This window comes from Heteronotia binoei, chromosome 9 (genome assembly GCF_032191835.1).
Source record: "Heteronotia binoei isolate CCM8104 ecotype False Entrance Well chromosome 9, APGP_CSIRO_Hbin_v1, whole genome shotgun sequence".
Taxonomy (NCBI): Eukaryota; Metazoa; Chordata; class Lepidosauria; order Squamata; family Gekkonidae; genus Heteronotia; species Heteronotia binoei.
Genome location: NC_083231.1, coordinates 55,849,150 through 55,873,546, shown reverse-complemented (window position 1 = coordinate 55,873,546; position 24,397 = coordinate 55,849,150). Strand labels below are relative to the sequence as shown.

General features: G+C 39.3%; 1 protein-coding gene across 1 annotated transcript in view; it reads left to right on the top strand.

The window, feature by feature from the left end:
• The window catches only part of FHDC1 (FH2 domain containing 1), a 36,114-nt gene extending 19,384 nt beyond the window's left edge, over positions 1–16,730 (top strand). The window contains exons 6-11 of the mRNA XM_060246636.1: positions 1,425–1,495; positions 1,613–1,720; positions 2,595–2,665; positions 3,693–3,810; positions 9,255–9,419; positions 12,763–16,730. Coding sequence (XP_060102619.1) covers positions 1,425–1,495; positions 1,613–1,720; positions 2,595–2,665; positions 3,693–3,810; positions 9,255–9,419; positions 12,763–14,748 — 2,519 coding nt within the window. The 3' untranslated portion in view covers positions 14,749–16,730. The remainder of the gene's footprint in view (positions 1–1,424; positions 1,496–1,612; positions 1,721–2,594; positions 2,666–3,692; positions 3,811–9,254; positions 9,420–12,762) is intronic.
• The last annotated feature ends 7,667 nt before the right edge of the window (positions 16,731–24,397 follow it).

Here is a 24,397-nt window from a genome sequence, read left to right as displayed (position 1 = left end):
TGAGAGGAAGGAAGACACAGAAGAGACTTTCTGTACCCAGAAAATGGTTGCCTCCAGCATATTAGAAATAAATTATTTAGAATGTTTATCAGTATGGCTTCATACATTTACAATGCTTTTTAACACTCCATATATCCGGATTAGCCTTTGGCAATTCCTTGTGAATGCCATTAGTGTAAGAGGCTGTAGAATGCGGCATTGTACTGTTTTTTCACTCAAAAGCAGCCCCTTTCAAATTCCCTTTGATCTCTTGGCTTTTAATTACAGTGAGCTTCTATGGCTTCTTATAACAAAATCTTTCCATTTGTCTGCTTTTTCTCTGTCTCTAAGATAACATATTTTACTCAAGGTGTTAAGATTACATTCAAAATGAATTGCATCAGACTATTTTTTCTTCTGCTGTGAAAACCTTGAAGCTTGTAAGAATCTTGTTTTCTGCAGTACTAGTGGGATACGGTTGTACTGATTACACAGATGCCAACTCAGTTTGTTTTGCAAATGCTTTAGGGGAAAAAATCATAAAAAAAGATCTTGAAGATGTCTTAATGCCAGTTTTGTGAAAAGACTTTCAGAATGGGAGAATGTCTATAAATGGTCTTTATCAGCTGTATTCTCTGTGGTTCAGATTAAAAACTAAACTATAGTTTTGTTATTACAACAAGTGCTGAAAGAACTTCAGGTTCACTTCTACAACCCCTCCCTCCCTCTCATTCTCACTCTTACGCTGAAAGCACTAAGTACAGACAAAACATAGCTTGCTGGGTTTTTTGTAATTTGTAGCATATCATAGTTTGCCATTACAAGTGAACCAGCAGACTATAATTGGAGTGTGCAAGAGCAAACCAAAGTTTCCCAGTTCAATCTTAACAGCAGACAATGGTTTGTAGAAAAAGCAGACGTAATTAACTTTCATTGTCTAAGAAGAGGCAGAAGGGAGGAGAGCTCATTGCTGCTAAGCCACTGGTGATTTATGGTGACCCTGTAGGGCTTTCAAGAAAGAGATATTCAGAAGTGCCTTGCCATTGCCTGCCTCTGCATAGTGACCCTGGAATTTCTTGGTGGCCTTCCATCCAAATACAAACCAGGGGCAGCCCTGCTTAGCTTACAAAATCTGACAAGATTAGGCTAGCCTGGGCCATCCAGGTCAGGGCAGTGAGCAGTCACACTATAAATATAGTTCTGAATTTAACACCTAAGGAACATCAGTATAAGAAATGAGCACTGAATGAAAGAGCTGCTTTATCTCTTTAGGACTGAGAACTCTATCAAACACTTGGCAGGTAGGATCCTTGGCCATATCAGTATTGACTATCTAGACTCTCTAACCTTTAGAATCTTTGTAAAAGTTGTGTAGGCACAATATCTAATGTAAAACAGATTTTCCCTAAACAGCCAAATGACTTGGATTTCCATGTCTCTTGTAGAGCTGATGTGCTGTGAGGAGTTACATTCCATATTGCATTTGGTCCTTCAGGCTGGGAATATTATGAATGCTGTAAGTGGACAAATCTTGTTTGTGGGAGGGACTAGATTTCTTGTGTTCTTGAGTGGAATGACTTTGTATCTCTTTCTGTTCTTTTCTTCTGGCACCCCGCTCTCCAAAACTCTTTAGGGAGGCTGTGCTGGCAATGCAGTTGGTTTTAAACTGGCCTCATTACTCAAGTTGGCAGATACAAAAGCGAACAGGCCTGGAATGAATCTGCTTCACTTTGTTGCTTTGGTATGTAAATAACAGCTATTTTATAAGATAGCAGAGTACAAAACTTTAGGCAGCTGGCATAAGTGTCTGACAGGATCTTAGGGAAGGTTACATGCCACAGGTTTAAAGAATAAAACAAAATATTGTTTCATTAGTCTCTTTGCTGTTATCAGTAATTGACACTTGTAATTTAAACCTGCAGCCTTGAACAAGCATACCATTTGAAGTCCTAGAATCCACAGCTTTAGACTATTATATAAAATCTTTAGTTCTAGACTGTCTAATCACGTTCCTGGTTAACGCTGGTAAAAAACTGCTAGATCTGATTAATTTGCTTAGTGATAGCTTGAAATAAACTTTTTCTCAGGAGCTTTATCAAGGGGAAATGAATTGACCCTTTGGGAACTAGTCATATTTTTAGTCAATTTAAACTTGATAGTTATTTTAGTAAATCTTTGCAAGGTTTTGCTTTGTTCCTGAAGATGTGTGGATTGGCAGTCTTTCCTGTGATTTCATGGTTTATCTCTGTGCAAATTGGTTTAACAATTAATCTGAAGATTTCAGAGGGGGAGTGAAGAAGAGTTAATATTAAGTGAAGGTTAGGCAGGAAATGTTGTATTAGCTTGCACAATGGGCTTTAGTACTTTGCATTTACCTAATGCTGCTCCTTAGTACATTATGATTTCTGAAACAGAAATTGCCATTTTATCTTGTTAAGTTGAATCCTTCTAAGCATTTTAAGCAAGGGGTTTTCCAAAACACTTGATTTGTTTTAGTTTGATTCAAACACAGCAGACTTAAAGCAGAAACATTTTAACTGGCTTCTCTAAAAGACATAGATCTGTATTTGTAAGCATGGGCAAGGACTGTTATGGAGATATTTTGTTTATTGCAGGAAGCGCAAAAGAAGGATAAAGCTCTTCTAACCTTTTCAGAAAAATTGCAGCATGTTCAAGAGGCAGCCAGGTAAGCAAGAGAAAATGAGAACTTTAACTGGGAACTTTTCTTTGAGAAGCACTTAAACACATGCACAAAGTCTTGGCATGAAAACTGAGATCTTAACAAGTGTTTGCTGTAGACTTGGCGGTTTCATTTTCACTGTAAATAAAGCAGTGGAATACTAGAACAGTGCTTGCAGCATGCCTTCAGGTTCAGAGGTTTCATGAAGTTTTTTTAAAAGCATAGTTAACTTCTGATAAGTTAGATTCAGGTGTGTTTGAGACAAAAAAAAATTATTCAAGGCATACAGTTGCACGCAAAAGCTTATACCTCGAATAAAATTTTTTTGGTGCTATTGGACTCCATTAAGTTAATTTTTGTTGAATGATCAACTGACTAAAGTAAATATCAGTGTTATGGGAAATTGTTTGATATTTGGTGATTTAACAGCTTTTGCCTGGTAAATACATAACTTTCATTTTGTTTGTTGAAAATCCCTAAAAAGCTGGGGGGGGGGGAGCCTCTATAAACAGAAAACCAAATTGTGCAAACTGAACTGTTGTAAGCTAGCATGTTTTTGCAAATAGGATTTTAAAACTGAGATTTTTGGTGGTTTTAATCACCTGGGTAATGGGTTTTGTCCAGCTGGTGTTTGGGAGGTGTTCCCTTTCTGTCTTCTCAGATGGAAAGGACTGAACACTCTCAGGAAGAGGACTATGCAAAGAAAGGGGAACTCCTTAAAGCTGTACTTTGGTAGTATTACCATGACTATGCAAGTAACTGGGATTGTGGGTACTGAGAAGTGGAGTTATATTGCTGTGTTCAACTCACAGCTGTAACTTCTGTTAGCATGCATGAGCCCTATAACTTGACTTTCAGAAAAACACTTTGACATTGGTCAATTACTGTAACTTCCTAATCAGCTCTCTTAAGGCACAGGACAGGTTTAATTTGTTCACTTAGTGTATGTTACTAAGCAGTTTTCTTTTTAAACTGACAACTAGCACTTTATTGATGGGTGGTGCCTTTCTCACAGATGTCTTTTTTCTTTCAGAATACCTGTTGATAATCTAGAAGCAGAGCTTAATTCACTCTCTTCAAAAATAAAATCTCTTAAGGAAAATATTCGAAAGGATCCAGAGCTGTATCGCCAGATGGAAGGCTTCTTCCAGGTTTGTCAGGTGTTCCTTTTGTTTCCGTTGACTGTATCCATATCCTGCATTTTTATTGGCATACTTAACAAACCACCCAAATTGTGCTTTAATTGCCTCTTCAGGGTTGCCCCCTTCTGCAATTCTGCTTGTCACTTGTAAGCATTTTGGCATGGTGACTTTACATGGAAGGGTGCTGAGTTTTGTTGACCCTGAGGCTTAGGCAGGTACCTCTTTTGTTTCTGTGAAAAGGGTTGGCCCAGATCTCTACGTTAAGAATAGTCTCTGCTGCTCTGAATAACATGGACAGGCTGCATTTTGAACTAAGTGGTGTTAAGCTGAAGTATTGTTTTGTTCATAAATTAAATTTTGGTAGTGGAGATTTTAAAAAAAAAAAATTGCTCCCTTACCAGAAATACATGTATCACTATTTAAAGCACTACAAGACATCATTGTTTTCCTTACTATCTTGCTCCATGCAGGCTCTCTCTTGCTCTTTTTTTAATTAGTAGTTTTATTTTGCCTTTAATATTCATTATAAGCATTTTGGGGGAATAAAGTTTCCATTTAAAACCAGGCACTGTGCGGCATAGCTTAAGAATAGTGGACCTCATATTGTAAATCACATAATTTAGCTTCCACTTCAGTGCCAGAGAATCTGTCAACTTCCTGAGAAGCATAGCTTTCATTTGTGAACAGGAACAGGGTTGTAGTTCTCTTGGCTGCAAAGAGAAGTTTAAAATGTTTTGAGTGCTTCCCGACTCCTGCTGATAGACCCCTGTCCATCGCATGTTTATTTCTTGTAAAATGGAGCCGCCATCTACTATACGATTATGGAACCATCTAAACTGGCAGAACCAGCGCCAAACAAGTTACTGCTGCCAGATTTATTCTATGTAATGAATTATGTATTTTAAATATTTTAACTTAATTAACTGGTTTTTATGTTTAATTTCTTTAATTGTTAAATTTTAAAGTTTTATCCTTTGTTAAATATGTGAAATGTTGTTAGCCGCCCTGAGCCGCCTAGGCGGGGAGGGCGGGATATAAATGTAAATATAAATAAATAAATAAATAAATAACAGAATTGTTAGAGGACAGGAAATTGAGTCCTGCTTCTCTGTTTCTTTCTATGTATCAGTGCAGTAGAGTAACACCATGCCTAGTGTGGGTGGCATTGAGTCAGATAAGCTGTTGCCTCTTCTCTTGCTTAAATGGATGTTGTGTTCCATAAGTGAGATTTGATAGGCTAGTTAAAGAAATATTTTGATTTAATTTGAAATCTGTCTTCTTGGACTGGCATTGCAGAAAGGAACTTTTGGGTTGTGCTTTCAGTAAACTGAAGCCCCAATTAATAATCTGTGGGTTATTAATTCTTATGTGGGTACCTGAGAACATCAAGAGTCACTCTGCTCACCTTGTACAGTAACTGCTAAAGCCTATGTAAGGATTAGTTCATTAAGACATACAAGCGATTAATGCTGTTTAGTCTTTCCTTCATCTATAACATGGGAAGTATAATGTATAAACCTTGTCCATAAGTGTAGAGGTTTTAGCCATAACCTTAACCATTGCTTGTTGCCTTGAAAGGCCAGTTAAAACCAAAATGTCCAATGAATCCATGCATACATTCGCCAAGCAAAGTCCTGTCCTTGCTATGCAAGGAGAGCCCAGTTGAGGCCTTCTTGTCACCTTGTGAGCAGAGAGCCTGGAGTATCAGGGAAACTGTCTTTATTTTAGCTTACTTAGTGCAGATATAATGCTTAGTGCAAGTTACATAGGCAAAACAAGGCCTTTCCCACTATCTACAGCCTAAGATCCTTCCCTTGGAAATACTAGGGATTACACTGAAAATCTTGCATGCAGAATATGTGCAGCTGAGCCTCATCTAACAGAGATAAAATAGGATGGACTTTACTTTGGATTCAGTGAAGTAATTTGTTTCTCATGATAATTATTAATAATAATTCCTTGTAAATATCTGTAAGGTGGCTTGCAATAATAAAAATTGTGAATACAATAAAATTACCTGGATAAAAGCAGAGGCTTTTATCTGCACTCCCCATCCACTGCCCTCACTTAGCAGAATAGCGTGGAGGAGGGAACAATGTTATATGATGTAACAACATTGCCTCTGGGTAAAGAACTGGAAATGACATCACAGCTTCAAGCAGCTCTCTAGGAATTCTGCAGATCTCTATAGTTTTTACCAGAGAGAGTGGGAAAATTCCTAGAGTATCACTCAATTCAGTGACTTTGTTTCTGGGTCTTCACCCAGAATTAATATTACCACATTGCACAGTGCTTCCTTTCCCAATCCCATGTCCCATCCACAATCTCCTCCTATGCCGTGCCTATATTTGGCAACCCTAGAAGAGAGCATTTCAGGTTTTCAGCACCACTACTGAAAAAGCTATGCCCTGATGTTCACCCTTGTAGCCTGAGAAGGGGGTTGGTGCGCAGAGCAGTATGTCTATGAACTCAAATTTATTTAACCATTATTGCAGCCTGAAATATAGGTATGCCCATGCTTTGCTTGTCATAATCAACTACTACTTTTGATATGCTATGATTTATCTGATGTACCTGATTTGTAGTATTGAAGTGGATTCGGTCTTACTTGGCTTCTCTGCTTTTGTCTCTAGAATGCTTTAAAAAAACCCATGAGATTTGATTGGAAATAATTCCAAGTACATGTTTAGATCCCTTTTCATTTACATCTTATATAACATAACATTTCCTTCCTAAAAATTGTGGGTGAGGTTTGAAAATTGGCTTCTTTCATCCTGATTAATCAGCTGTTAATTGAAAAGATGGAGTCAATTTTCACCTCTTATTTAGTTGATATTCTTGCTTCTTTATTGAATGACATAATTTTTTCCCTATTGCAATGGCTGACAAATCTAAGATTTATCTACTTCTGTGAAGATAGTGTTTACACACTCTGTAACCCTAGTTGGGTCTTTGAACTCCAGCTTTTAAAGAAAAACTACTAACCACCCCCATACAAAGTGTAATATGTTTTTGGCAGATATTTTTTTCCATTTCATTTTATAAGTCATGAAAGAAATGCTGAATGCATCTAATTTCGTTTTATAAATGCCAGTGTGCATTATGTTTGTTAGAAAAGAAGGTATAAGAAGAAAACCATCATGCTAAAATCCAGGTCTGCAGCATGTTATTTTGACTAAACATTTGTCACTTTAACTCTGTTTGTCCAATCTCTCATTTGATTTGAGTTTCAAAAGAAGTGTTTCTATGAAGCCATATTTACCAAATGGCAGCTTCTCATGTTTCTGTTTGAAAGGAAGGCATAGGAGTGAGTTTTTCTAAGTCATATTTTGGTCTGAAGAGGTGTTGGAATTGTTCAGCACATGCCTATTTTGAAGAAGATGGTTATAGGAAGAAGTCCCAAAGAAGCTGAGCATCTTCTAAGTTAGCATTCTGGAAGGTTACTCTTAATGGCATTCTGATATTGAAAAGTGACACAGGGCCCTATCTCTACTCCAGTATTGTTTGTCATTGATAAGAACTATAAATAGCTTCCTACATTACCATGGCAACCCTACAATATGTTTCATTTTTTAAAATTTAGGTATTTATACTCTGTTTTCCTCCCTAGTGGGGATCCAAAGTAGTTTATAACTCCCTTCTATTTATCCTGGTGACAACCCTATAAGGTAAGTTAGTCTGAGAGGGAGTGACTGGCCAACTGCCACCCAGCAAGCTTCCATGGCAGAGTAAGGATTGAAACCTGGGTCTCCCAGATTGTAGTGTTACCTTATCAGTCTATTTTAATATCTTCTTAGCCAAATACAGATAAGAGTCTGTTTTCAGCTACTTGATACAGCCATTCCCATCTGTATTCAGGATTATCCAGGGATGCTGGATAGCCACAGCTAAAGGGCATTTAAAGGGCTCTCAATCCCTTTAAATGCCTTTGGAGTTAATTTGCAGCTTGGAGAAGGCATTTTAATGGACCATGAGGCCATTTAATGCCTTTGGAGTTAACTTGCAGCTTGCAGAAGGCATTTAAAGGGGTTGAGAACCCTTTAAACACTTCCACCCCCTCCATTGGAAACAGTGCAGGATGGGGGGACCGTCTTTGGAGACTCACAGAATTGGACCCCTGATTCAGTCTTTTTTAAACTTGGGGGTTCTTTTGAGAGGCATCAGCAGCTATGCTGCAATATGTTGCCTCTACCTCAAAAAATGCCCCCCCCCGATAACTTTGGATAAATTCCCCATTATGCCCTATGGGAGTCATTGACTATAATGGTCCCCATAGAGTATAATGGAGCCAAAAAAATTCAGGATTTCTAAAAATTTCCAAATCCCAAAACCATATGGTATTGGGATTCAGGGATATTGGGAAATACTGGGGGGTCTTTTTTTGGGGGGGGGGAGGTTCCAGTATACCTGAACCTGAAAAATTCATATATATATATATATATATTTGCACTCCTACCTAATATGACAATCTAACCACAACACCATATTGTACCTTGTGCATTGAGGACAAGTTTATTTATTTATTTATATTTATTTTGATTTATATCCCGCCCTGTCTACCAAAGTGGGGGAAAAGGAGAGAAAGTTGAAGGGAGTTATCCCACCCTCCCCACCAAAGTTGCAATGTCTGATGTTATGAAGCTTTTATATATGATGCCTCAAATGTAACCAGCAATCTCACGACATTAGGTGTAGTTGCCCTAATCTATGCCCAGGGTAACAGAAGTGCCAGCTGTTGCTTCATATTACTGTGACTGGTGTGGACTTCTCATTCTTAACTCATCCTCTTCCAAAAACCAGTGTTCAGAATTTCAGTTATCCTTTATCATTCCAGTCAGTCTATTTGGTAAAAACTGAATGTCATCACAAAACAGTGTGACAGTTTGCCAGGATGCTTTTACTTCTAGAATTTTTACTTATTAATTGAACATGCATTTCAATTTGAGGTGGAGTAAGTTTGGTCTCCATTTACTGAAATGGCTGTTTGGCATACTGAGTTTTGCCTTTGGATTGAAACAATCGCTCATAATACATCATGATTTGTATAGAGCCATCAACGTGCATGGTGCTTTACATACAAGAAGACAGATCTCTGTCCTGAATAGCTCACAGTTTAAAATTTGTTATAAGAGGGACAACATAAAAGGGGTACCATTTTTTCAGTGTGGAATGTGGAAGTATGCATTCATTCCACTGTCATCTGTAATAAAAATCAGTCTTTTAATTTTTTGTATCCTTAAAAAAATACATTCATCCAGAGGCAACAGGCAAAAAGAAGATGGTTGTGTGTCTACATCAGGGACCACTGCTTTCAACATCATAATCTTTTCTCCAGCCATATGGATTTCATGGCTGTTTAAAGCTCAGACATCCATGCATAGTATATAGGCAATTTACTACTCATCCATATCTGGTTGGACCTAATGTGTATGCATATGTGTTCTAATTTAAAGTTTGCTGTAAAAGAAGTGAAAGAGCTTGAACAGTGGAAACGGGACCTGCTGAAGGAAGCAAATGCCCTTATGGATTTCTTGTGTGAAGATAAAGAAACACTGAAACTGGAGGAGTGCTTTCAAATATTTAGAGATTTTTGCCTAAGGTTCAACAAAGCTGTTAAGGTAAAAAAAAAATCTATTCTCTTCATATCACAGAACATCTATTGATTCTTTGTGTCCAGTGATCTCGTATTGTTAAAGTTTTGGCAGCCCTGTTCCATTATAATAAGACAATCTGTAGGGCTTCTGTTGTCCTTACAAAAGAAATCCCAGCACTTTGTTCCAAAAAATCCTAAGGTATAGGTATTTAAGTTTGCCTGTCTACAAAATATCTTTTAAGCCTGTCCTTTTCTTGCAAGTAGATTCCCAGTATTCTCTTTGCTTAATTTGCACTCTATTCAACTGGCAAAGGGTGTTATTGGATGCATCTTGTGCCCTCTAGAGATTCTTCCGTAGCCCAAATTTTAGTGATGGGGCAGAGAGAACACCAGCCATTGCCTGGAAATAAAAATGCAGGTGGCCACAGGAAAGGCTGCTATGCCTGTGGCATGCAAACACTGTAATCTTTGCCGTGCTTATGTAATGACAGTAGGCAAAGTTCCTGGATATAGGGCTGTGTACCTAGGAGTGTTTGGCTCCTTTAATCCAAGAGGTCATGCATGTGTGGCCTTGAAATGTTGACTAGTAATCTGATGCTGATGTATTCAGTGTATGTTTTTGGCAGGAGGAAAAAGTGTTTCTCAGAAATATAAAGGGTACATCAAAATGACACACACTTCATATTTCAGATTTTGCCTATGTAGAAAGAGGATTAGAAGGGCAAAGGGAAAAGGGAGAAGCTCTGGGACATTTGGGAATAGAAGACCTAATTCTTGCTAAACTATAGACTTGCTTAGCTAGACTTGGCAAGCTGTAAGGCCACTTAACACACAATACCAAGCTATGGCTTGATGTTTTTATGATCAAGCCCTGGGGCTCGCACATTCCCTTTTCCCCTGCCCAACTGTCCTCAGGTGTTCCAATTCAATTACTTGCTTAGTGTAAATCATGGTTTCTATTATATCTGAACTGGTAAATGTTGGTCTGCCCTTGCCCTCCAGACCTCTGGCTTGGGTGCATGAGCCCAAGGCTTGGCCATGTGATGCCAGATTGTTGTTGACATTAGCAGTTGTTCTGAACAAATCCACTGCTGGAAATATTAACCTACTGCCAGGGGTTGTTGAGTTGAAAGTAAAATACATTATTGTGTAGTATAAATAATAGTTTTGATACAGCTTCAGTATGTCAAGGTTCAAACTCTTTTGATCCAAGCCTGCTCAAAAATGTAAATCCCCAAACCTTCAATTATTCCTTGCTGTGTTAAGTTGCATAGAACTACTATGTGAAGATCAGAGCTGCCAGAATTGTTTCTTGTGTAAAGGTCACCAGATGTTGCTCACACACTTTCACTGTTACAGTCTAGAAAGCTGAGGTTCAGAAGATGTTTAATTCTGCTCTTGAACATCGAAGTGTTTGCTTGCACAAAGGGCATACATTAAATATAGCCTTTGTGATGATATGCCATTTCATCAGTTTTGTCCAAGGTAGCTGTAATGAGAATCACAAGAGAGGAATGTCAGCCATTTTGGTGATCAAAATATAATTAAGGCCCAACTAGACATGATGGCATCCCTGGGTCCAACCCATGGGTGCTGCCACCATTTTAAAGCCTAATGGAGTGTTGTGAGGGCCTGGTTTTGATTGGGCTTGCAGCACAGTGGGATAATGCAGTTTTGTTCTCCTCCCCTTTGGTTAATTTGCAAGTGCCAAAACAGCTGTGTTTGTGTGTGTGTGTGGGGGGGGGTGTTGCTGTTTCAGCACTTGAAAAGTCCTAGGGGAAGGAAACAAGAGTGCCTCATCCCACTGCACTTGTGTCATTTTTAAATTCTCTCTTTAAGCTTCAAAATAGCAGTGGCAGTCATAAGTCTAACTCAGGGACACTATCACATCTAGTTGGTCCTTAAAGTTAATTTCGAAATGTTTGGTTCAAAATCTGTTGTCTGCCCCTGGCCTAAAAGAAGCCAGGCTGTGTATGACGAGATCCAGGGCTTTTTTGGTGGCAGCACCAGAACTTTGGAACACCCTCCCAGAAGCTATAAGGGCCCTGCGGGATTTGTCTGCGTTCCGCAGGGCCTGTAAGACCGAATTGTTTAAACAGGCTTTTGCGGTTTGATTGAAAAAGGGCTGCCACCGGACATCCTACAAAATGCTGGCGATCACAGTCGAGAAGTCAATACCGCCTATACTGGACTGAAATAGCGCTATAGAATGGTTTTAAAGTTGATATATGTAAATTATGGTTTTCTATGTTTTATTGGATTGATTGTTTTTTATGATGTTGTAAGCCGCCCTGAGTCCGCTTGCGGAGAGGGCGGGATATAAATGGAAAGTAATAATAAATAAATAAATAATATTTTTAGGCCACATATAGTCAAATTTCAAATTATCAAATTTGGTGATCAAAATATAATTAAGGCCCAACTAGACATGATGGCATCCCTGGGTCAGAAGATGTTTAATTCTGCTCTTGAACATCGAAGTGTTTGCTTGCACAAAGGGCATACATTAAATATAGCCTTTGTGATGATATGCCATTTCATCAGGGAGTAGAATTTCATAGGGGAGTAGAATGCTTCTTTCATAAGGGAGTAGAATGCTTCTTTTAAATAAAAATACTTTTGGAGTTAATTCTTGACTTGGTCCAGTTTTAAAGTAAAGTAAAGTAAATATATTTTTATATCCCGCCCTCCCCCGCCAGAGGGGATTGTGTATATCCATATATATGTTCTGAATATTTATATGTGTAAGAAATTTATCATCTGGCCATATGTAAGAAAAATATAATCTGAGCCTCCATGCAGGGAGAGCAGAATATACATTTGAAAAATACTTGGATTATTTTGAGTACATATTTCAAAATGGAAGCTTATTGAGCTTTACAATCAAATTGAATTTTTAATGGAGGCTTCAACATAATGAAATAAAATATGATTTAGGATTTCATAACACTTTCATTGTGCAGGCCTAAATGCAAAACAAAAGCAACTTTGTTTGTTGCTTCATCTGATAGTGGTGGAAAGTACTATCAAGTTGCAGCTGACTTCTGGTGACCCCATAAGGTTTTCAAGGCAAGAGATGCACTGAGGTGGTTTGCCACTGCCTTCCTCCACATATCAACCCTGGACTTTCTTGGTGATTTCCCATCCAAAGAAGATGGATGAGTCAGCGCCAATTCTGCTTAGCTTCTGAGATCTGATGAGATCAGGATAGTCTAGGACATCCATCTGGTAAAATGTTAGAAATTGATTGCTGTGGTAATTTGAACTCTAACTAAACTCAAAAGCCAGAGGAGAGTGAGGAGGATGGGTGAAAAGATATGTTTTAAATATTTTAATTTTGAAAATTGTTATCCTCCATTTCTAAACAGGAAAACAAGGAAAGAGAGGCCCATGAACTTCAGCAGCGGCAGCGTTTAAATCAACGAGGGGAAAAACATCTGTCATGGGTTGCTGGAGAGCTCGGGGCTTTTGGCAGGAGCAGCAGTGAAAGTGATGTTGGTACACTGACAAGGAGAGGACTTGAAGATTTTCTGCCCTTCTTGCAGCAGAGACCCCAAAGTCCTGCCTACAGAAATGCCAGCATTAGGCGCTCCCGACATTCCTTGGGAATCACTGCAGACCGAGAGCTGTTGGCTTTCCTAGAGATCTCAAAGGATGAGGAGCCAAACAAGTCAAACAGCCTTCCCCGTACACAAGCAAGACCCAATGTAGCTTGGACTGAATCTGAAGAGTCTGAAGAGCATCGTTTAACTAACTCACGCATACATCGAGCATCTGAAGGAGACACGGACTGCAGTTACCTCTGGTCATCCTCACCACAGCCTGGTCTCATAGAAGATGTAGAGGAGTTTGACACTGCCAATGAACGGGAGAGTGTGGACAGTGACAAGTACAGGTTCAATGTGCCTTGTATGGAATCCACAGGTACAGGCCCATGGGATCTGTCTGTTGAGGAACATGAACTTGTTACTGGGCTGCTTAAGTTTGACCTCCATGGTGCAAATACTACAGAGGACCCATCCACAGTTCATTTTGAGATTGGTGGGACAGATCTGAAGACTCGGGGTGATTCAGGCATCCACTGTCTTGGCACTGCAGGTGATACAGTACCATCCTGCAAAACATCGAGAGAGACAGTTTATAAGGTTGAAGATGAAGCTCCAGAACTGAGTAGTGATAGTCCCACTTCTACAGATAGTAGTGCTTCAGGAAATAAGGCACATGGACCAGCCTTCTGTGTTTCAGATACTACTGACTGTTCTTTGACACTCGATCTGTCAGAAGGAAATGATGGAAAACTCAGTGGCAACAAAATGAAAAAAGAAGATGGTGCCATGGCCCTTTTTATGAACGATCTGCAAACTGGTGGCAGATCCCTTTTAGGTGTCAACTCTTCATTTCCAGTTGATAAAGAAGACTCTACCAGCAAGCTTGGTCTTCCTAAGGAAAAACATGTAAAGAACAAAGATGCACCAGGACCAAAGAGAAACTCCCTGAAAGATAAATCTCCAGGTTCCACAAAATCCAGCAGTGGTCCTTCCAATCACCCCAGACCAGTTAGAACTCTGAATTCCTCTGAGAATGCAAATATGAGAAAAGTTGTGCCTATTTCCAGATCAACTAAAGCACCACCTCCTACTTGTACAAAAAAGCCTGAGGCAAAGCCAGCACCTCGAGAAACCACTGTAACTGAAACACGGCTGTTGCGGCGTAATTCTGTTCGGGGTGTTGCAGAAACAGTGTCAAAGCCCCTGTACAGGCAAAGCATATCTGTAGAGGAGCCAAAATTCCAGCGAGGGACTGCATATTCAAGCAGTGGCCATTTTGAGAGGGAGCAACTTCAGCACAAAGGCTCCTTTAAAAAGCCAAGCTCTAAGCCTGTCAGGTATGTCCCAAAATCGAAAAATGATGAAACAAAGATATGCCGCTCTTCACCCAAACCTCAGCAGTCCCCTTCAGATACTAACAAAAGCACAGCTATCATTGTTCCCAAGACACCTGCTCCTATTCCAAGCTTTGCCAGGAATACAGTGGCCTCTTCCTCAAGATGTGCAAAGGTGGAGTTGCCAGCCTCTTCTAGAGCTCCAACGCTCACAAGGTCTCTGTCTCAGAGGCTGCCTAGGATGAGAATAGCAACAGCAACTGATGAATTTAATCCAAGGGAAAACAGTGGAAGCCCTCTGAAAAGAGCAAACAGTGCGAGAATGATTAAACGGAGCACTGACGCTGTTGACCATCTAAGTGTTAAGATGGAGTCTATCTTAGGGGAACAAACAGACTTGGAGAAGTCAGCATCCCTTATATTTAAAGAAGGGAATCAGACTACAATAGGAAAGTTATTGAATCACTTCTGAAAATAAGGAGGTTTGTCATTTGGCAATATAGAATGTGAATACCAGCTTTTTCAAACATTGAAATTTGTCCGTTGTGAAAACTCAAGAAGTTGTTATATTTTAATAGTATCAAGTGGTAATTAAGGTACGTTGTGCATCAGGAATGACAAATTCCTTAACTGTCTGGTCTCAATCCTGCTGTATGTCTGAATTGAATGTATTCAAAATGATTGATGGAATAGCCTTAAGCAAAGTTTCCTTGCTTTTGGGACATAGCACCTCCACATTGTTCTTACATGCTAAAGAAATGCTTCTGTATACTGGAGGGGGTGAGCAGAACTAGAGATGATGTTCAGTTCTTACATAGCCACTGTGTTTCTAAATATGCAGTTCTGAACATCTTTTGGGGAAAACATGAAAAGCAGACTTGGATCACATTAAAACCTTGGCTCCAAGAATATATTGTGCCTGTTGCAGAGTCCATTGCTGGCAATTGGACACATGGAAGCGCTGGCCTACAATATTGGTTAACTAGGACACTGCTGTTTGTGGGGAGGCACTGTTGTAATACCACCTTGAATTCACAGCATGTCTTAAATTGTATGTGTGTCTGTAAGGGGAAACTCTGCTGGGCAGAATGTTGATTCTCCATGAGTGTGGAAGAACTGCCTTGCATGTACAAGTAGATTAGTCCATGGAATGACTGGTGCTGGAATGAGTAGGGTTAGCTGAAGGCTGTGGCTTTCAGAAACAACAGGTAGCTGTTAGAAAAGATGACTTTAGGTGACCTGATCTGTGTCAGTCACATTCAAACTTGCCAGATTTTGGTGTATAAAAGTGCCATATTTATAGTACATATCTCAGATGCTGCAGCTTTGGAAACCTGTGAGAGCTGCAACCTCATGCAGAGCACTTTTCCTACTAACTCTTGTTTCCACTGGTTTTATCTACTACCAGATGACTTGAAATGCTGCTATGGCTCTGTTTAGTAAGAGCCATTGGTTTCCCTGCTGCCTCCCTTTTGTCAATATGACCTGTTGGCATGAAACACACAAATTCCTTTTATGCATGACAAAAGGCACTTTTTTTGTAAAATAAGCTTTATTTGCTTCAGATATGGATTTTAACACTACCTTTTTTAAACTTTACTTTTTGATAAACTTTTTTTTTTTTTTAAGAACCAACTCACTGGGGAAAACATGACCCTAGTTCAGACTAGGATTTTGAGAATGAGGGAAAACCTGTCATGATGCATTCTGCCTTTTCCTTGTTCCTTTTCCAGGTGCATATATATATATATGCGCAAAAGCTGGCTGTTACCTCAGCCTCTTTATTTAAATATGTGCTATCTTTTTCATTTATAAAAACTTAATTTTAAAAAAAATTGCAATGGAAATATTTTGATAAATAACACATTTTATCACTGCCACTTTCTTAACCACCCCCTGAAGATTCATCTGTCACAGTGAATTACACACAGATGTTTCTATAAACCAATAATTGACACAAACATTGGGTCAACCAGGTTAGTAATTTTACCATTCAATCTTGTCACCTTATTTTTCATATATATACGAATGGTTTCCAGAATCTCTTTTTTGAAGATCTACAAAAATACCATCTGATGCACTATTGGGCCTTCCATATAAGCCATCATCCTGTTTCCATGATTGGCTTAATTCTAAAGGTTACTGGAAAGAACAATTGCTTTCAACCCTGTGAATTTCTAAGATTATTCTCCCTCAAGGGTTAAATATAAAAGTATGTTCACTTGACCCTGCCTTTTTGTGTGCTCATCTGTGAGAGCAGGTGATGGATTTTTATTACCTTTTGATGGTAGTGAGCTTGAAAAGAAAATAATTTAATTGTTATGTGTTTGGAAACTGTAAGTAAATTTTAAGTATGTATAAAAATGAGCTGGATGTATTTAATGGACCATTTATACATTTCTGAACTTATCTTGCTAGTTTAATAAAGTTCCCATTTATGGGGTTTGTGCTATATGTTTCAGTTCTTATGGTGTATGTTATATTATTTTTGCTTAATATTCTGGTTCTTAAACTACTGAGCCCCAAATCTGAACACATTATTTTTAATTTGGGGGTAGATCTTGAAGAATATTTAAATGCTGTATTGTTGACACTTGCTTTTTGAACTAAATATGACATTCTGCCTATGGTATGGATCCCTTTCCCTGCAAAATTTTAATTTACTACTTCTGTGAACGGAGAATATTTAGCAAAACTATTATGCAAGCCACTGGTGTGCCTGGCAATGTGGGGAAACAAAAGAGGAAAGAATTTAAAAGGCTATATGTTAACTATTGTGGGAACAGGAAATTGAAGTTCATGCCCAATTAACAAAGCATGGGGCAAATTTGGATCTTCACTAATGTTAGTGTCCTGCAAGTAAAAGGATATATATATTTGGCCCCTTCTATATGTGAAGCCAGGGGATGCCTGCCTGCTGCTTCTAATGGGGATAAATGGGTTGGGCCAGATGTATCATTGCCCCTCTAGCTACCATTGATTGATATGTCACAAAGGAGTGGAGAAGGCTAGGACTGGAGAAGACTTGAATTGCAAGGTAGCAATTTTGGTTAAATGAAACTTCTAATTAGGGTCTCTATTGTGTAAAATCATGTGGGGTTCAAAAGCCGCTGAATCTGCCATTGAAAATGGGTTGAATGCAAAGGGATAGTATTTATTGTTTATCAGATATATTCTTAATTTCATATATGATGCCCCCATCCACTTCACTCCCCCCAGAGGCAAGATTTCTTCCATTTTTCTTTCTCTTTTGAGACTAAGCTGTCCTAGTTGTTTGTTTTCTTCTTTCCTGAAGAATTCTGTATGCCGCACCCTGTCACAGTACAATATTTCGGCTGTTTGCTCAGCCCAGGTACCTGAGGGAAGGAATGGGAGCCCCCTTTAATGTATACAACTTAAATGGCACTCAAGAAGTTTTTGTTTTACAAATTAACAAAATATTTTATTCAATATAGAGGGGAAAGGTCAGGTAAAATCACATAAACTTTCTGAGGTAACTCAATATAGATAACTCTGAGGTAAGTCAGTACATTCACAGACTTTAGTTCAGGGGAGTTGAACTCATTTGTTACAAGGGCTGGATCTGACATAAATGAGACCTCGTCGAGCCAGGCCGTGTGTGTGATGAAATGTCAGATAGCAGAGACATAAACTTTATAAAGGACACATGCAAACAATTACATATATATTTTTAAAAACAAACTTTAAATAAAACATGCTTAAAAGATTCACACACTTGCAATATTTTAGTTAACAGTCTCTGATCACTGAAGGAAGCAAGAGAGGGAGAAGGAAACAGACTTGCTTGCAGGCCTGATTGGGCCCTGGGCCACACGTTTGACACCCCTGCTTTAGTTCTTATGTTTCTGGCTAATGAAAGTTTATTAAGCTATTCAGAGTTACTTAAAATCTTTATATTGAGAAGTTTTTGTTCAGTGTTCTTCAAACACTTTTCTTTGAGTACTCTGACTATTTTGTTTTCCAGAAAACTGATACACTCTTTCTAGTACCCAAATCCGTTCTCTTGAATTTTTAACTGACTCTTAAGACTTCTACAGGCAGTTTCTAACCACACCAGACCAGGGATCTCTGTACTTTTCAGACCTAACCCCCTGTTTGACTTCATAGAGAATTTTCTTCTCTCACTAGAAGATTTGTCCCTTTTTCTTGGCTTGAAAGGGAGCCTTTGCCTACTTCCCAAACTTTCTTGCCAACTTTCCCCCCAGTTCTCTTGTCTGTATTAAACTGGTCTCAGCTAAGGCTGAATTCCGAAACTGTCCATTCTCAACTCTTCTCAGCTAGGGCTGAAATCAAAATCAGTACTCAATTCAGTCAATTGGATATCTGACTGACTCTCTTCTCAGCATGCAACTGTCATGTCTTTCTCTGCTCAGCTAATGCTAACCAATCAGATTGTGTGGAGCAGTCTGTCACTCAAGACTTTTTGGCTTTTTGGAGAATTAAGCTCACAGTCCTTTATCTGTTTGTGCTCTATGTCTGAGTTTCTTAAAAATGCAGTCTGTCACAGCTGTGTATCACAAATACTGCTACTAGGATTCAGATTTTCATAAAATTTGGGAGTTTTTGTTTTGCTTCCAGGATATGGCATAAAAGGGCAGAAGAATGAACCAAAGATTGTGGTTTGGTGAATCATTTAGATTATGGGCCAGGAGTTATCAGCTGTGCAGGGAACTAGAACCACACTCAATTCTGGAAGTTCTTCCTTGTTTTCTTTAGAACTTGTAAAGCTAAGGCACTCTAATTTTGGGGTAAGATTGTCTTTTGGATATTTTAAAAGCCAACATGTCTGGATATGTTGCCTTTGTTCTTATTAGTTTAGGACATCTTGATTGGGAAATCTCACTACACAGCTTCTGGGAGCTTGGCAGGGAATTACATAGTTGTTTGGAGAGGTTGGGAGGCAGCATATAGTAATAGTTCTACCATTCTGTAAAATGGGATAAAATGATTTTGTCACATCTCTTTAATTGCCTTTTAAGTCCTTGAACTGTACAAAACAGGAACTGTACAAGGCAAAAATCCAACACTAAGAGAAGTTCATGAATGTAATTAGGGAGAAGAGAAAACACTAAGTTTTTATCAGTTTTCACTATCCCTTGTAATAACCTGGAAATGGCACACTTACTATATACCTGGTAGGTTATATTCCTGAATATTTTAAGAATAACTGAAATGTATTTTGGATTATTTTTTGAAGTCCTACTAAAAATTATCTTTAATGCATTATCAACTGCAAAACTGTGAATGTTGGATGAAGGCTTAGCATAGTGTTTAACAAGAAGCCCAATTGCTTTCTGTATGGAAATCAACAAAACAAACCTTGAACAAAGGAGTTAAGTTGAAAGGTCTGCATGTGAGTCAGCAGCCAACAATATCCTGCTGCTGTACAGAAATGTCTACAATGAAAGATCATGAACCAGGAACGTGCATGCAACAAGAATACTTCAGCCCACAAAAAAAAGTTTCTACCACTCCCAATGCAGTTTTTGATTTCTGTCTCTTCTGCTTTTCATATTGGAAAATGTGACTCTGAATTAAATTTAGAGAAAGTTGCTTTTCGGTGGCAGAAGATCCATACATCACTACAATAAAGAATTGAGTGGACTTTTAATGTCTGAGTTGTACAGAAGACCAGTCCAGTTCTCCTTTTTGTATCCTTACATTTTCTACTACTTTTATAAAATCTGTGCTCTTGGTTTATATCTTATACTTTGGAGGGATTGCCTGGCAACATTTCTCTTTTAAGACATTATGGGCCAAGTAAGATGATACAAAGGTGACCCAGATCCTGACCGTGGGAAAGATGGACTACCTACATGCTTGTGCCTCCCATTCAGCGTGTCTGTTTAATCTCCAAATATTTATGTGATGCTTTAACATTGAAATTAATTGCAGACATGTTTGATTCACATGAAAGTCCTCACACAGATTTTTGGAGGGTTACTAAGACAAGTATTCCCCGCCATTTAGACAGTGTTACCCCTGTCTAAATTGTATAATCTATGAATCTCTAGTAGCAGCATGTGTTGAACTGCATGAAATTCTTTAAAACATTTGCCCTTTATATGCCTGCACATGGAATGCTTTCTGCAGGTGAAATTAAAATATGCTTAAAAACATGTTCATGGAAACAGTTACACCACATTAATTCTGAAATGTTAATCAAATTCTAGCATTCCTGGCAAGTTTGCTAACATGCTCATGAAGGAAATTCTGCCTCATTGACCCTGAGAAGATTTCAGCTAAGAGACTGTAAAAAAAAAAATCTCTTTCCAATGTGCTTTCTTTCCTTTGTTGTTTCTTCCTTGTGATTCTATAGTGTATTTCAATACAAAGATAACTATTAGCATAGTGACTTCATGTTGGGAGGGCTGTTATAGATGCATAGTCAGTTCTTAGCAGGGTGGCCTTGCTGAGGAGAGTAGAAGAAATTGCCTAAGCTATCAGCTGACTCCTACTCCAAATTGAAGAGTGTGGGAAAATTCCATCAGGCTTCATGCTTTTGTTAAGGTGGCACTACATAATTGCCCTTGTTCCCCCCCTCCCCACCCAAAATTTCCTTTTCTCCCCAGCTATAAAATTGTTAAAATATTTTAAAAGTACAAGAGGGGCTTTGAACAATTAACTGCTTTGAATTCAAATGGTTCCCATCATCATAGAATAATTGTAGAAAAGTAGTGACTTTCCCAAAGGGAAAATGGCAAGCAGAATAAATTCATTTAGGACCAGAATAGGTTCATGATTACTTCTTTCCGCTAGGTAGTAAGGCATAAATTCCAGCAATTAATTTTCAATGGTTTGCTGGTTCCTCATCAAATGTTGAAAGAGCAACCACCTACAACCAATAATAAGTGCATGTCAGTTCTCACACAAAGGCAGTCATGTATGAGTCTCCCACACAGGTGGGTTTTTATTCTTATTTCATCTTATACCCTGCCTTTCTCCTCAAAACAGTTCAGACACTTGAAGCTGCTTTACACTGAAACAGACTCAGTCCATCAAGGCCAGTGTTGTCTGTCTACTCAGACTGGCAGCAGCTCTCCAGGGTTTCAAGTGGAGGTCTTTCACATCACCTGATTTTTAACTGGATATACTAGGGACTGAATCTGAGACCTTCTGCATACCAAGCAGATGTTTTACCACTGAGCCATGGCTCCACCCTATAGGTTTTTTGTTTGCCATTTTATCCTCACAACAACCCTGTAAGGTAGGTTAGGTAGAGAGTGTGTGACTGACCCAAAGTCACCCAGTCAGCTTCCACAGCAGAGTGGAAATTCAAGCCCAAGGTGTGTCAGATCATGGTCAGACCCTAACCACAGCCCAAAATGGTTCTCACACCATAATGGAGAGGCTGGACAGGGCAATGGAGTCTTAGACCTTTCCATATAATTTTCAGTACCAAGCATGGTATCTTTACTGGTCCAGCAAGCAATACTTTGCCATGTCTCCCTGCTTTTCTGGCAGGTGATATGAAACCAGTGTGTGGAGTTGTCTGGGGATTTGAAGTATGGTATACTCAATATAGTGAAACTACTCCCCTCATTTTCTTTTCTATACAAGACAGGAGTAAAAGGCCTGAGAATTGGTGATGGGCAGGATAACAACAAAATAAAGCTTAATCCAGACAAGCTACTAGTGGTTTGATATTTTCTGGGCTGGAATACACTTCCTTTTAAAGGTCGAGCATAGATTTTGGAGTGTTTGAGCTGCATGTTACATGGAGGAAATGGTTCCTGCCTCCTTAAGCTATTTTACCAATGCAAACTGTCCCCAGGGAGTTGATCTGTTTGGCATGTTTGCAGTTGCATGTGTAGCCCAGCAGCACACATGCTAGTGGGGCAAATATTACTCCATCTGGACCATTTGGGGTCGGGGGAGGGGAATGGTTCTCCAAGAAAAGCAGGAGCCTCTTCTCCCTATGGGCTGTGTTCCCAAGAGGAATTGTGGCCCTACACACTCACGAATTTAGTTCTCATGGGAGAACTTGCAGCTATCTCCTGACTGTAAGTTCCTGTGGTAGTGAGGACTCAGCTCTGCAATTCCATTCCCAGATGCAGCAGTGGCCAGCACCAACCAGTTAAGGCATGGAAGTCTTGTTGCTTAGGAAAGGGCATAGCTGGGTGTGGCCACTTTCATGCCCTGATTGCTTCTCATGTAGACTTCTGAACCAGCTGTTTAGAACTGCCTTTGAAATATGTGTAAAAGCTGCCATAGGTTCAGGCAACAGCCACAAGGACCTTGACCAATATATGCTACAAAAAGCAGGTTCTGATCCTCTATGATTCTCTGAACTGTGAGCTTTACTGGCTCCCAATCAGCTGGTTTCTGTTTCCAAATCATCTAGCTCCAGAGTATCTCATACCACCTATTTCCTCATAAAACCTGCCTAATTGCTTGGGTAATCTGCAGTCCATGCTCTGAATGTCCCCATATGAAGTAGATGAGTCATGAAAGATGAGGAATCTGGTGTGTGGAACTATGTTGTGTAGAAAGACTGCTCCTGCTTGTTTATTAAACATAAACATTTTGCTCTGTAAATTGAGTAACTGCTTCAAAACAAAGCCAGCTGAAGTGTGTTTTAATTCATTGTACTTTTGGGGTCAATTTTGTGAATTAGACCTAAGTGTTTTGCTCCTGAATGCAAAGGCTAAATCTCTAGAGTTGCCAAATCCAATTCAAGAAATATCTGGGGACTTTGTGGGTGGAGCCAGGAGACACTGGGGGTGGAACAAGGGTGTGACAAGCATAACTTCAAAGGGAGTTCTGGCCATCATAACTTCAAAGGGAGTTCTGGCCATCACATTAAAGGGACTGCACACCTTTTAAATGCCTTCCTTCCAATGGAAATAACGAAGGATAGGGGCACCTTATTTGGGGGCTCATAGAACTGGACCCCCTGGTCCAATCTTTTTGAAAATGTAGTGGTGGCCCTTTAAGAGGGGCTTAGATGGGCATCTCTTTGTGATATAAAATTTCCCACCTCAGTGCATAGATGACCTTCATGGTTGCTGAGCTCTGTTTCTAGCCTGTAATTTTTGCTTTGAATATTCTACCAGGAGGTGAAAGCAAGATTAATACAAATGCATTCCAGTTTTTACATTATCAAACATATTTAACTAGTATTATGAGGCTTATGTTGACTGAGTTGTGTATGTACAGCAGTTAATAGTCTGCAAAGTATTCTACAGGCCTTACCCAGTTCAGCTTTTGAAGCTTTCTATGGCTCCATTGGCTCATTAAGGTCTCAAACTGCAGGGTGAGAAAATGCTCCACCTGTTCAGATGCTGATTAGGTTTCTGCTGCAGTTTCACTGGGTTGCCCAAGTGACAAAGTGTGAAGTCGTTTAAGATTCTCTTTAAGGATTTCTTCATTATAAAAATGCAGCTATAGTTAAGATTAAACATGCATAAATGTGAGTGGAGATTCTGCCCCCCCCCATCCTGTGTCTGAGTTTACTTTTCTTCTCTTCCCAACCCCTCCCTTAACAGTGCCCAGGATAGCTTCCTCCCACTCCCATTCCTTTTATTGTTTTTTCCATCCTTCCCTAACCAGCACTCTGTTAACCTATCTTTTCTTTGTTCACACTGGAATGTTGCTTCTCCCCACCCACAATGGAATTAGCTGCAGTTCAGTTTTTAGTAAAGTGCATGTACACATAAAACCTCAAATTTCAGATATGTGAGACTCGTCCTCTGCTAATGAGGGCAGGGAGGGTGTGCAGCCAGAGATGACAGAAAAAAACATGATAGTATGGCATTCTTACAAGAATACCTAAAGTTTGGCAGCTACAACCCACCCACCCACCTGGCTTTTCTCTCATTTTGCTTCTGTCACACAGGCAAACATGGCCAGCAGCTGTTTAGCTAAACTACTGTTTCTATAGAGGTAATACAGTGGAGCCGGAATTACCTCTGTGAGGTGGCTTTCTGGCCTAGGGAGAAATTCCACTGATGCAAGAGCCTTGTAGAAATACAGTGATAGGGAAAGCTGCTAGGGTTGCCAACCTCCAGATGGAGTCTGGAGATCTTCCTCTTTTACAACTCAGCTCCCTTGAGAAAATGGTGAACTCTGACAGGCTTCAGTGTAAATGATACTGGAAA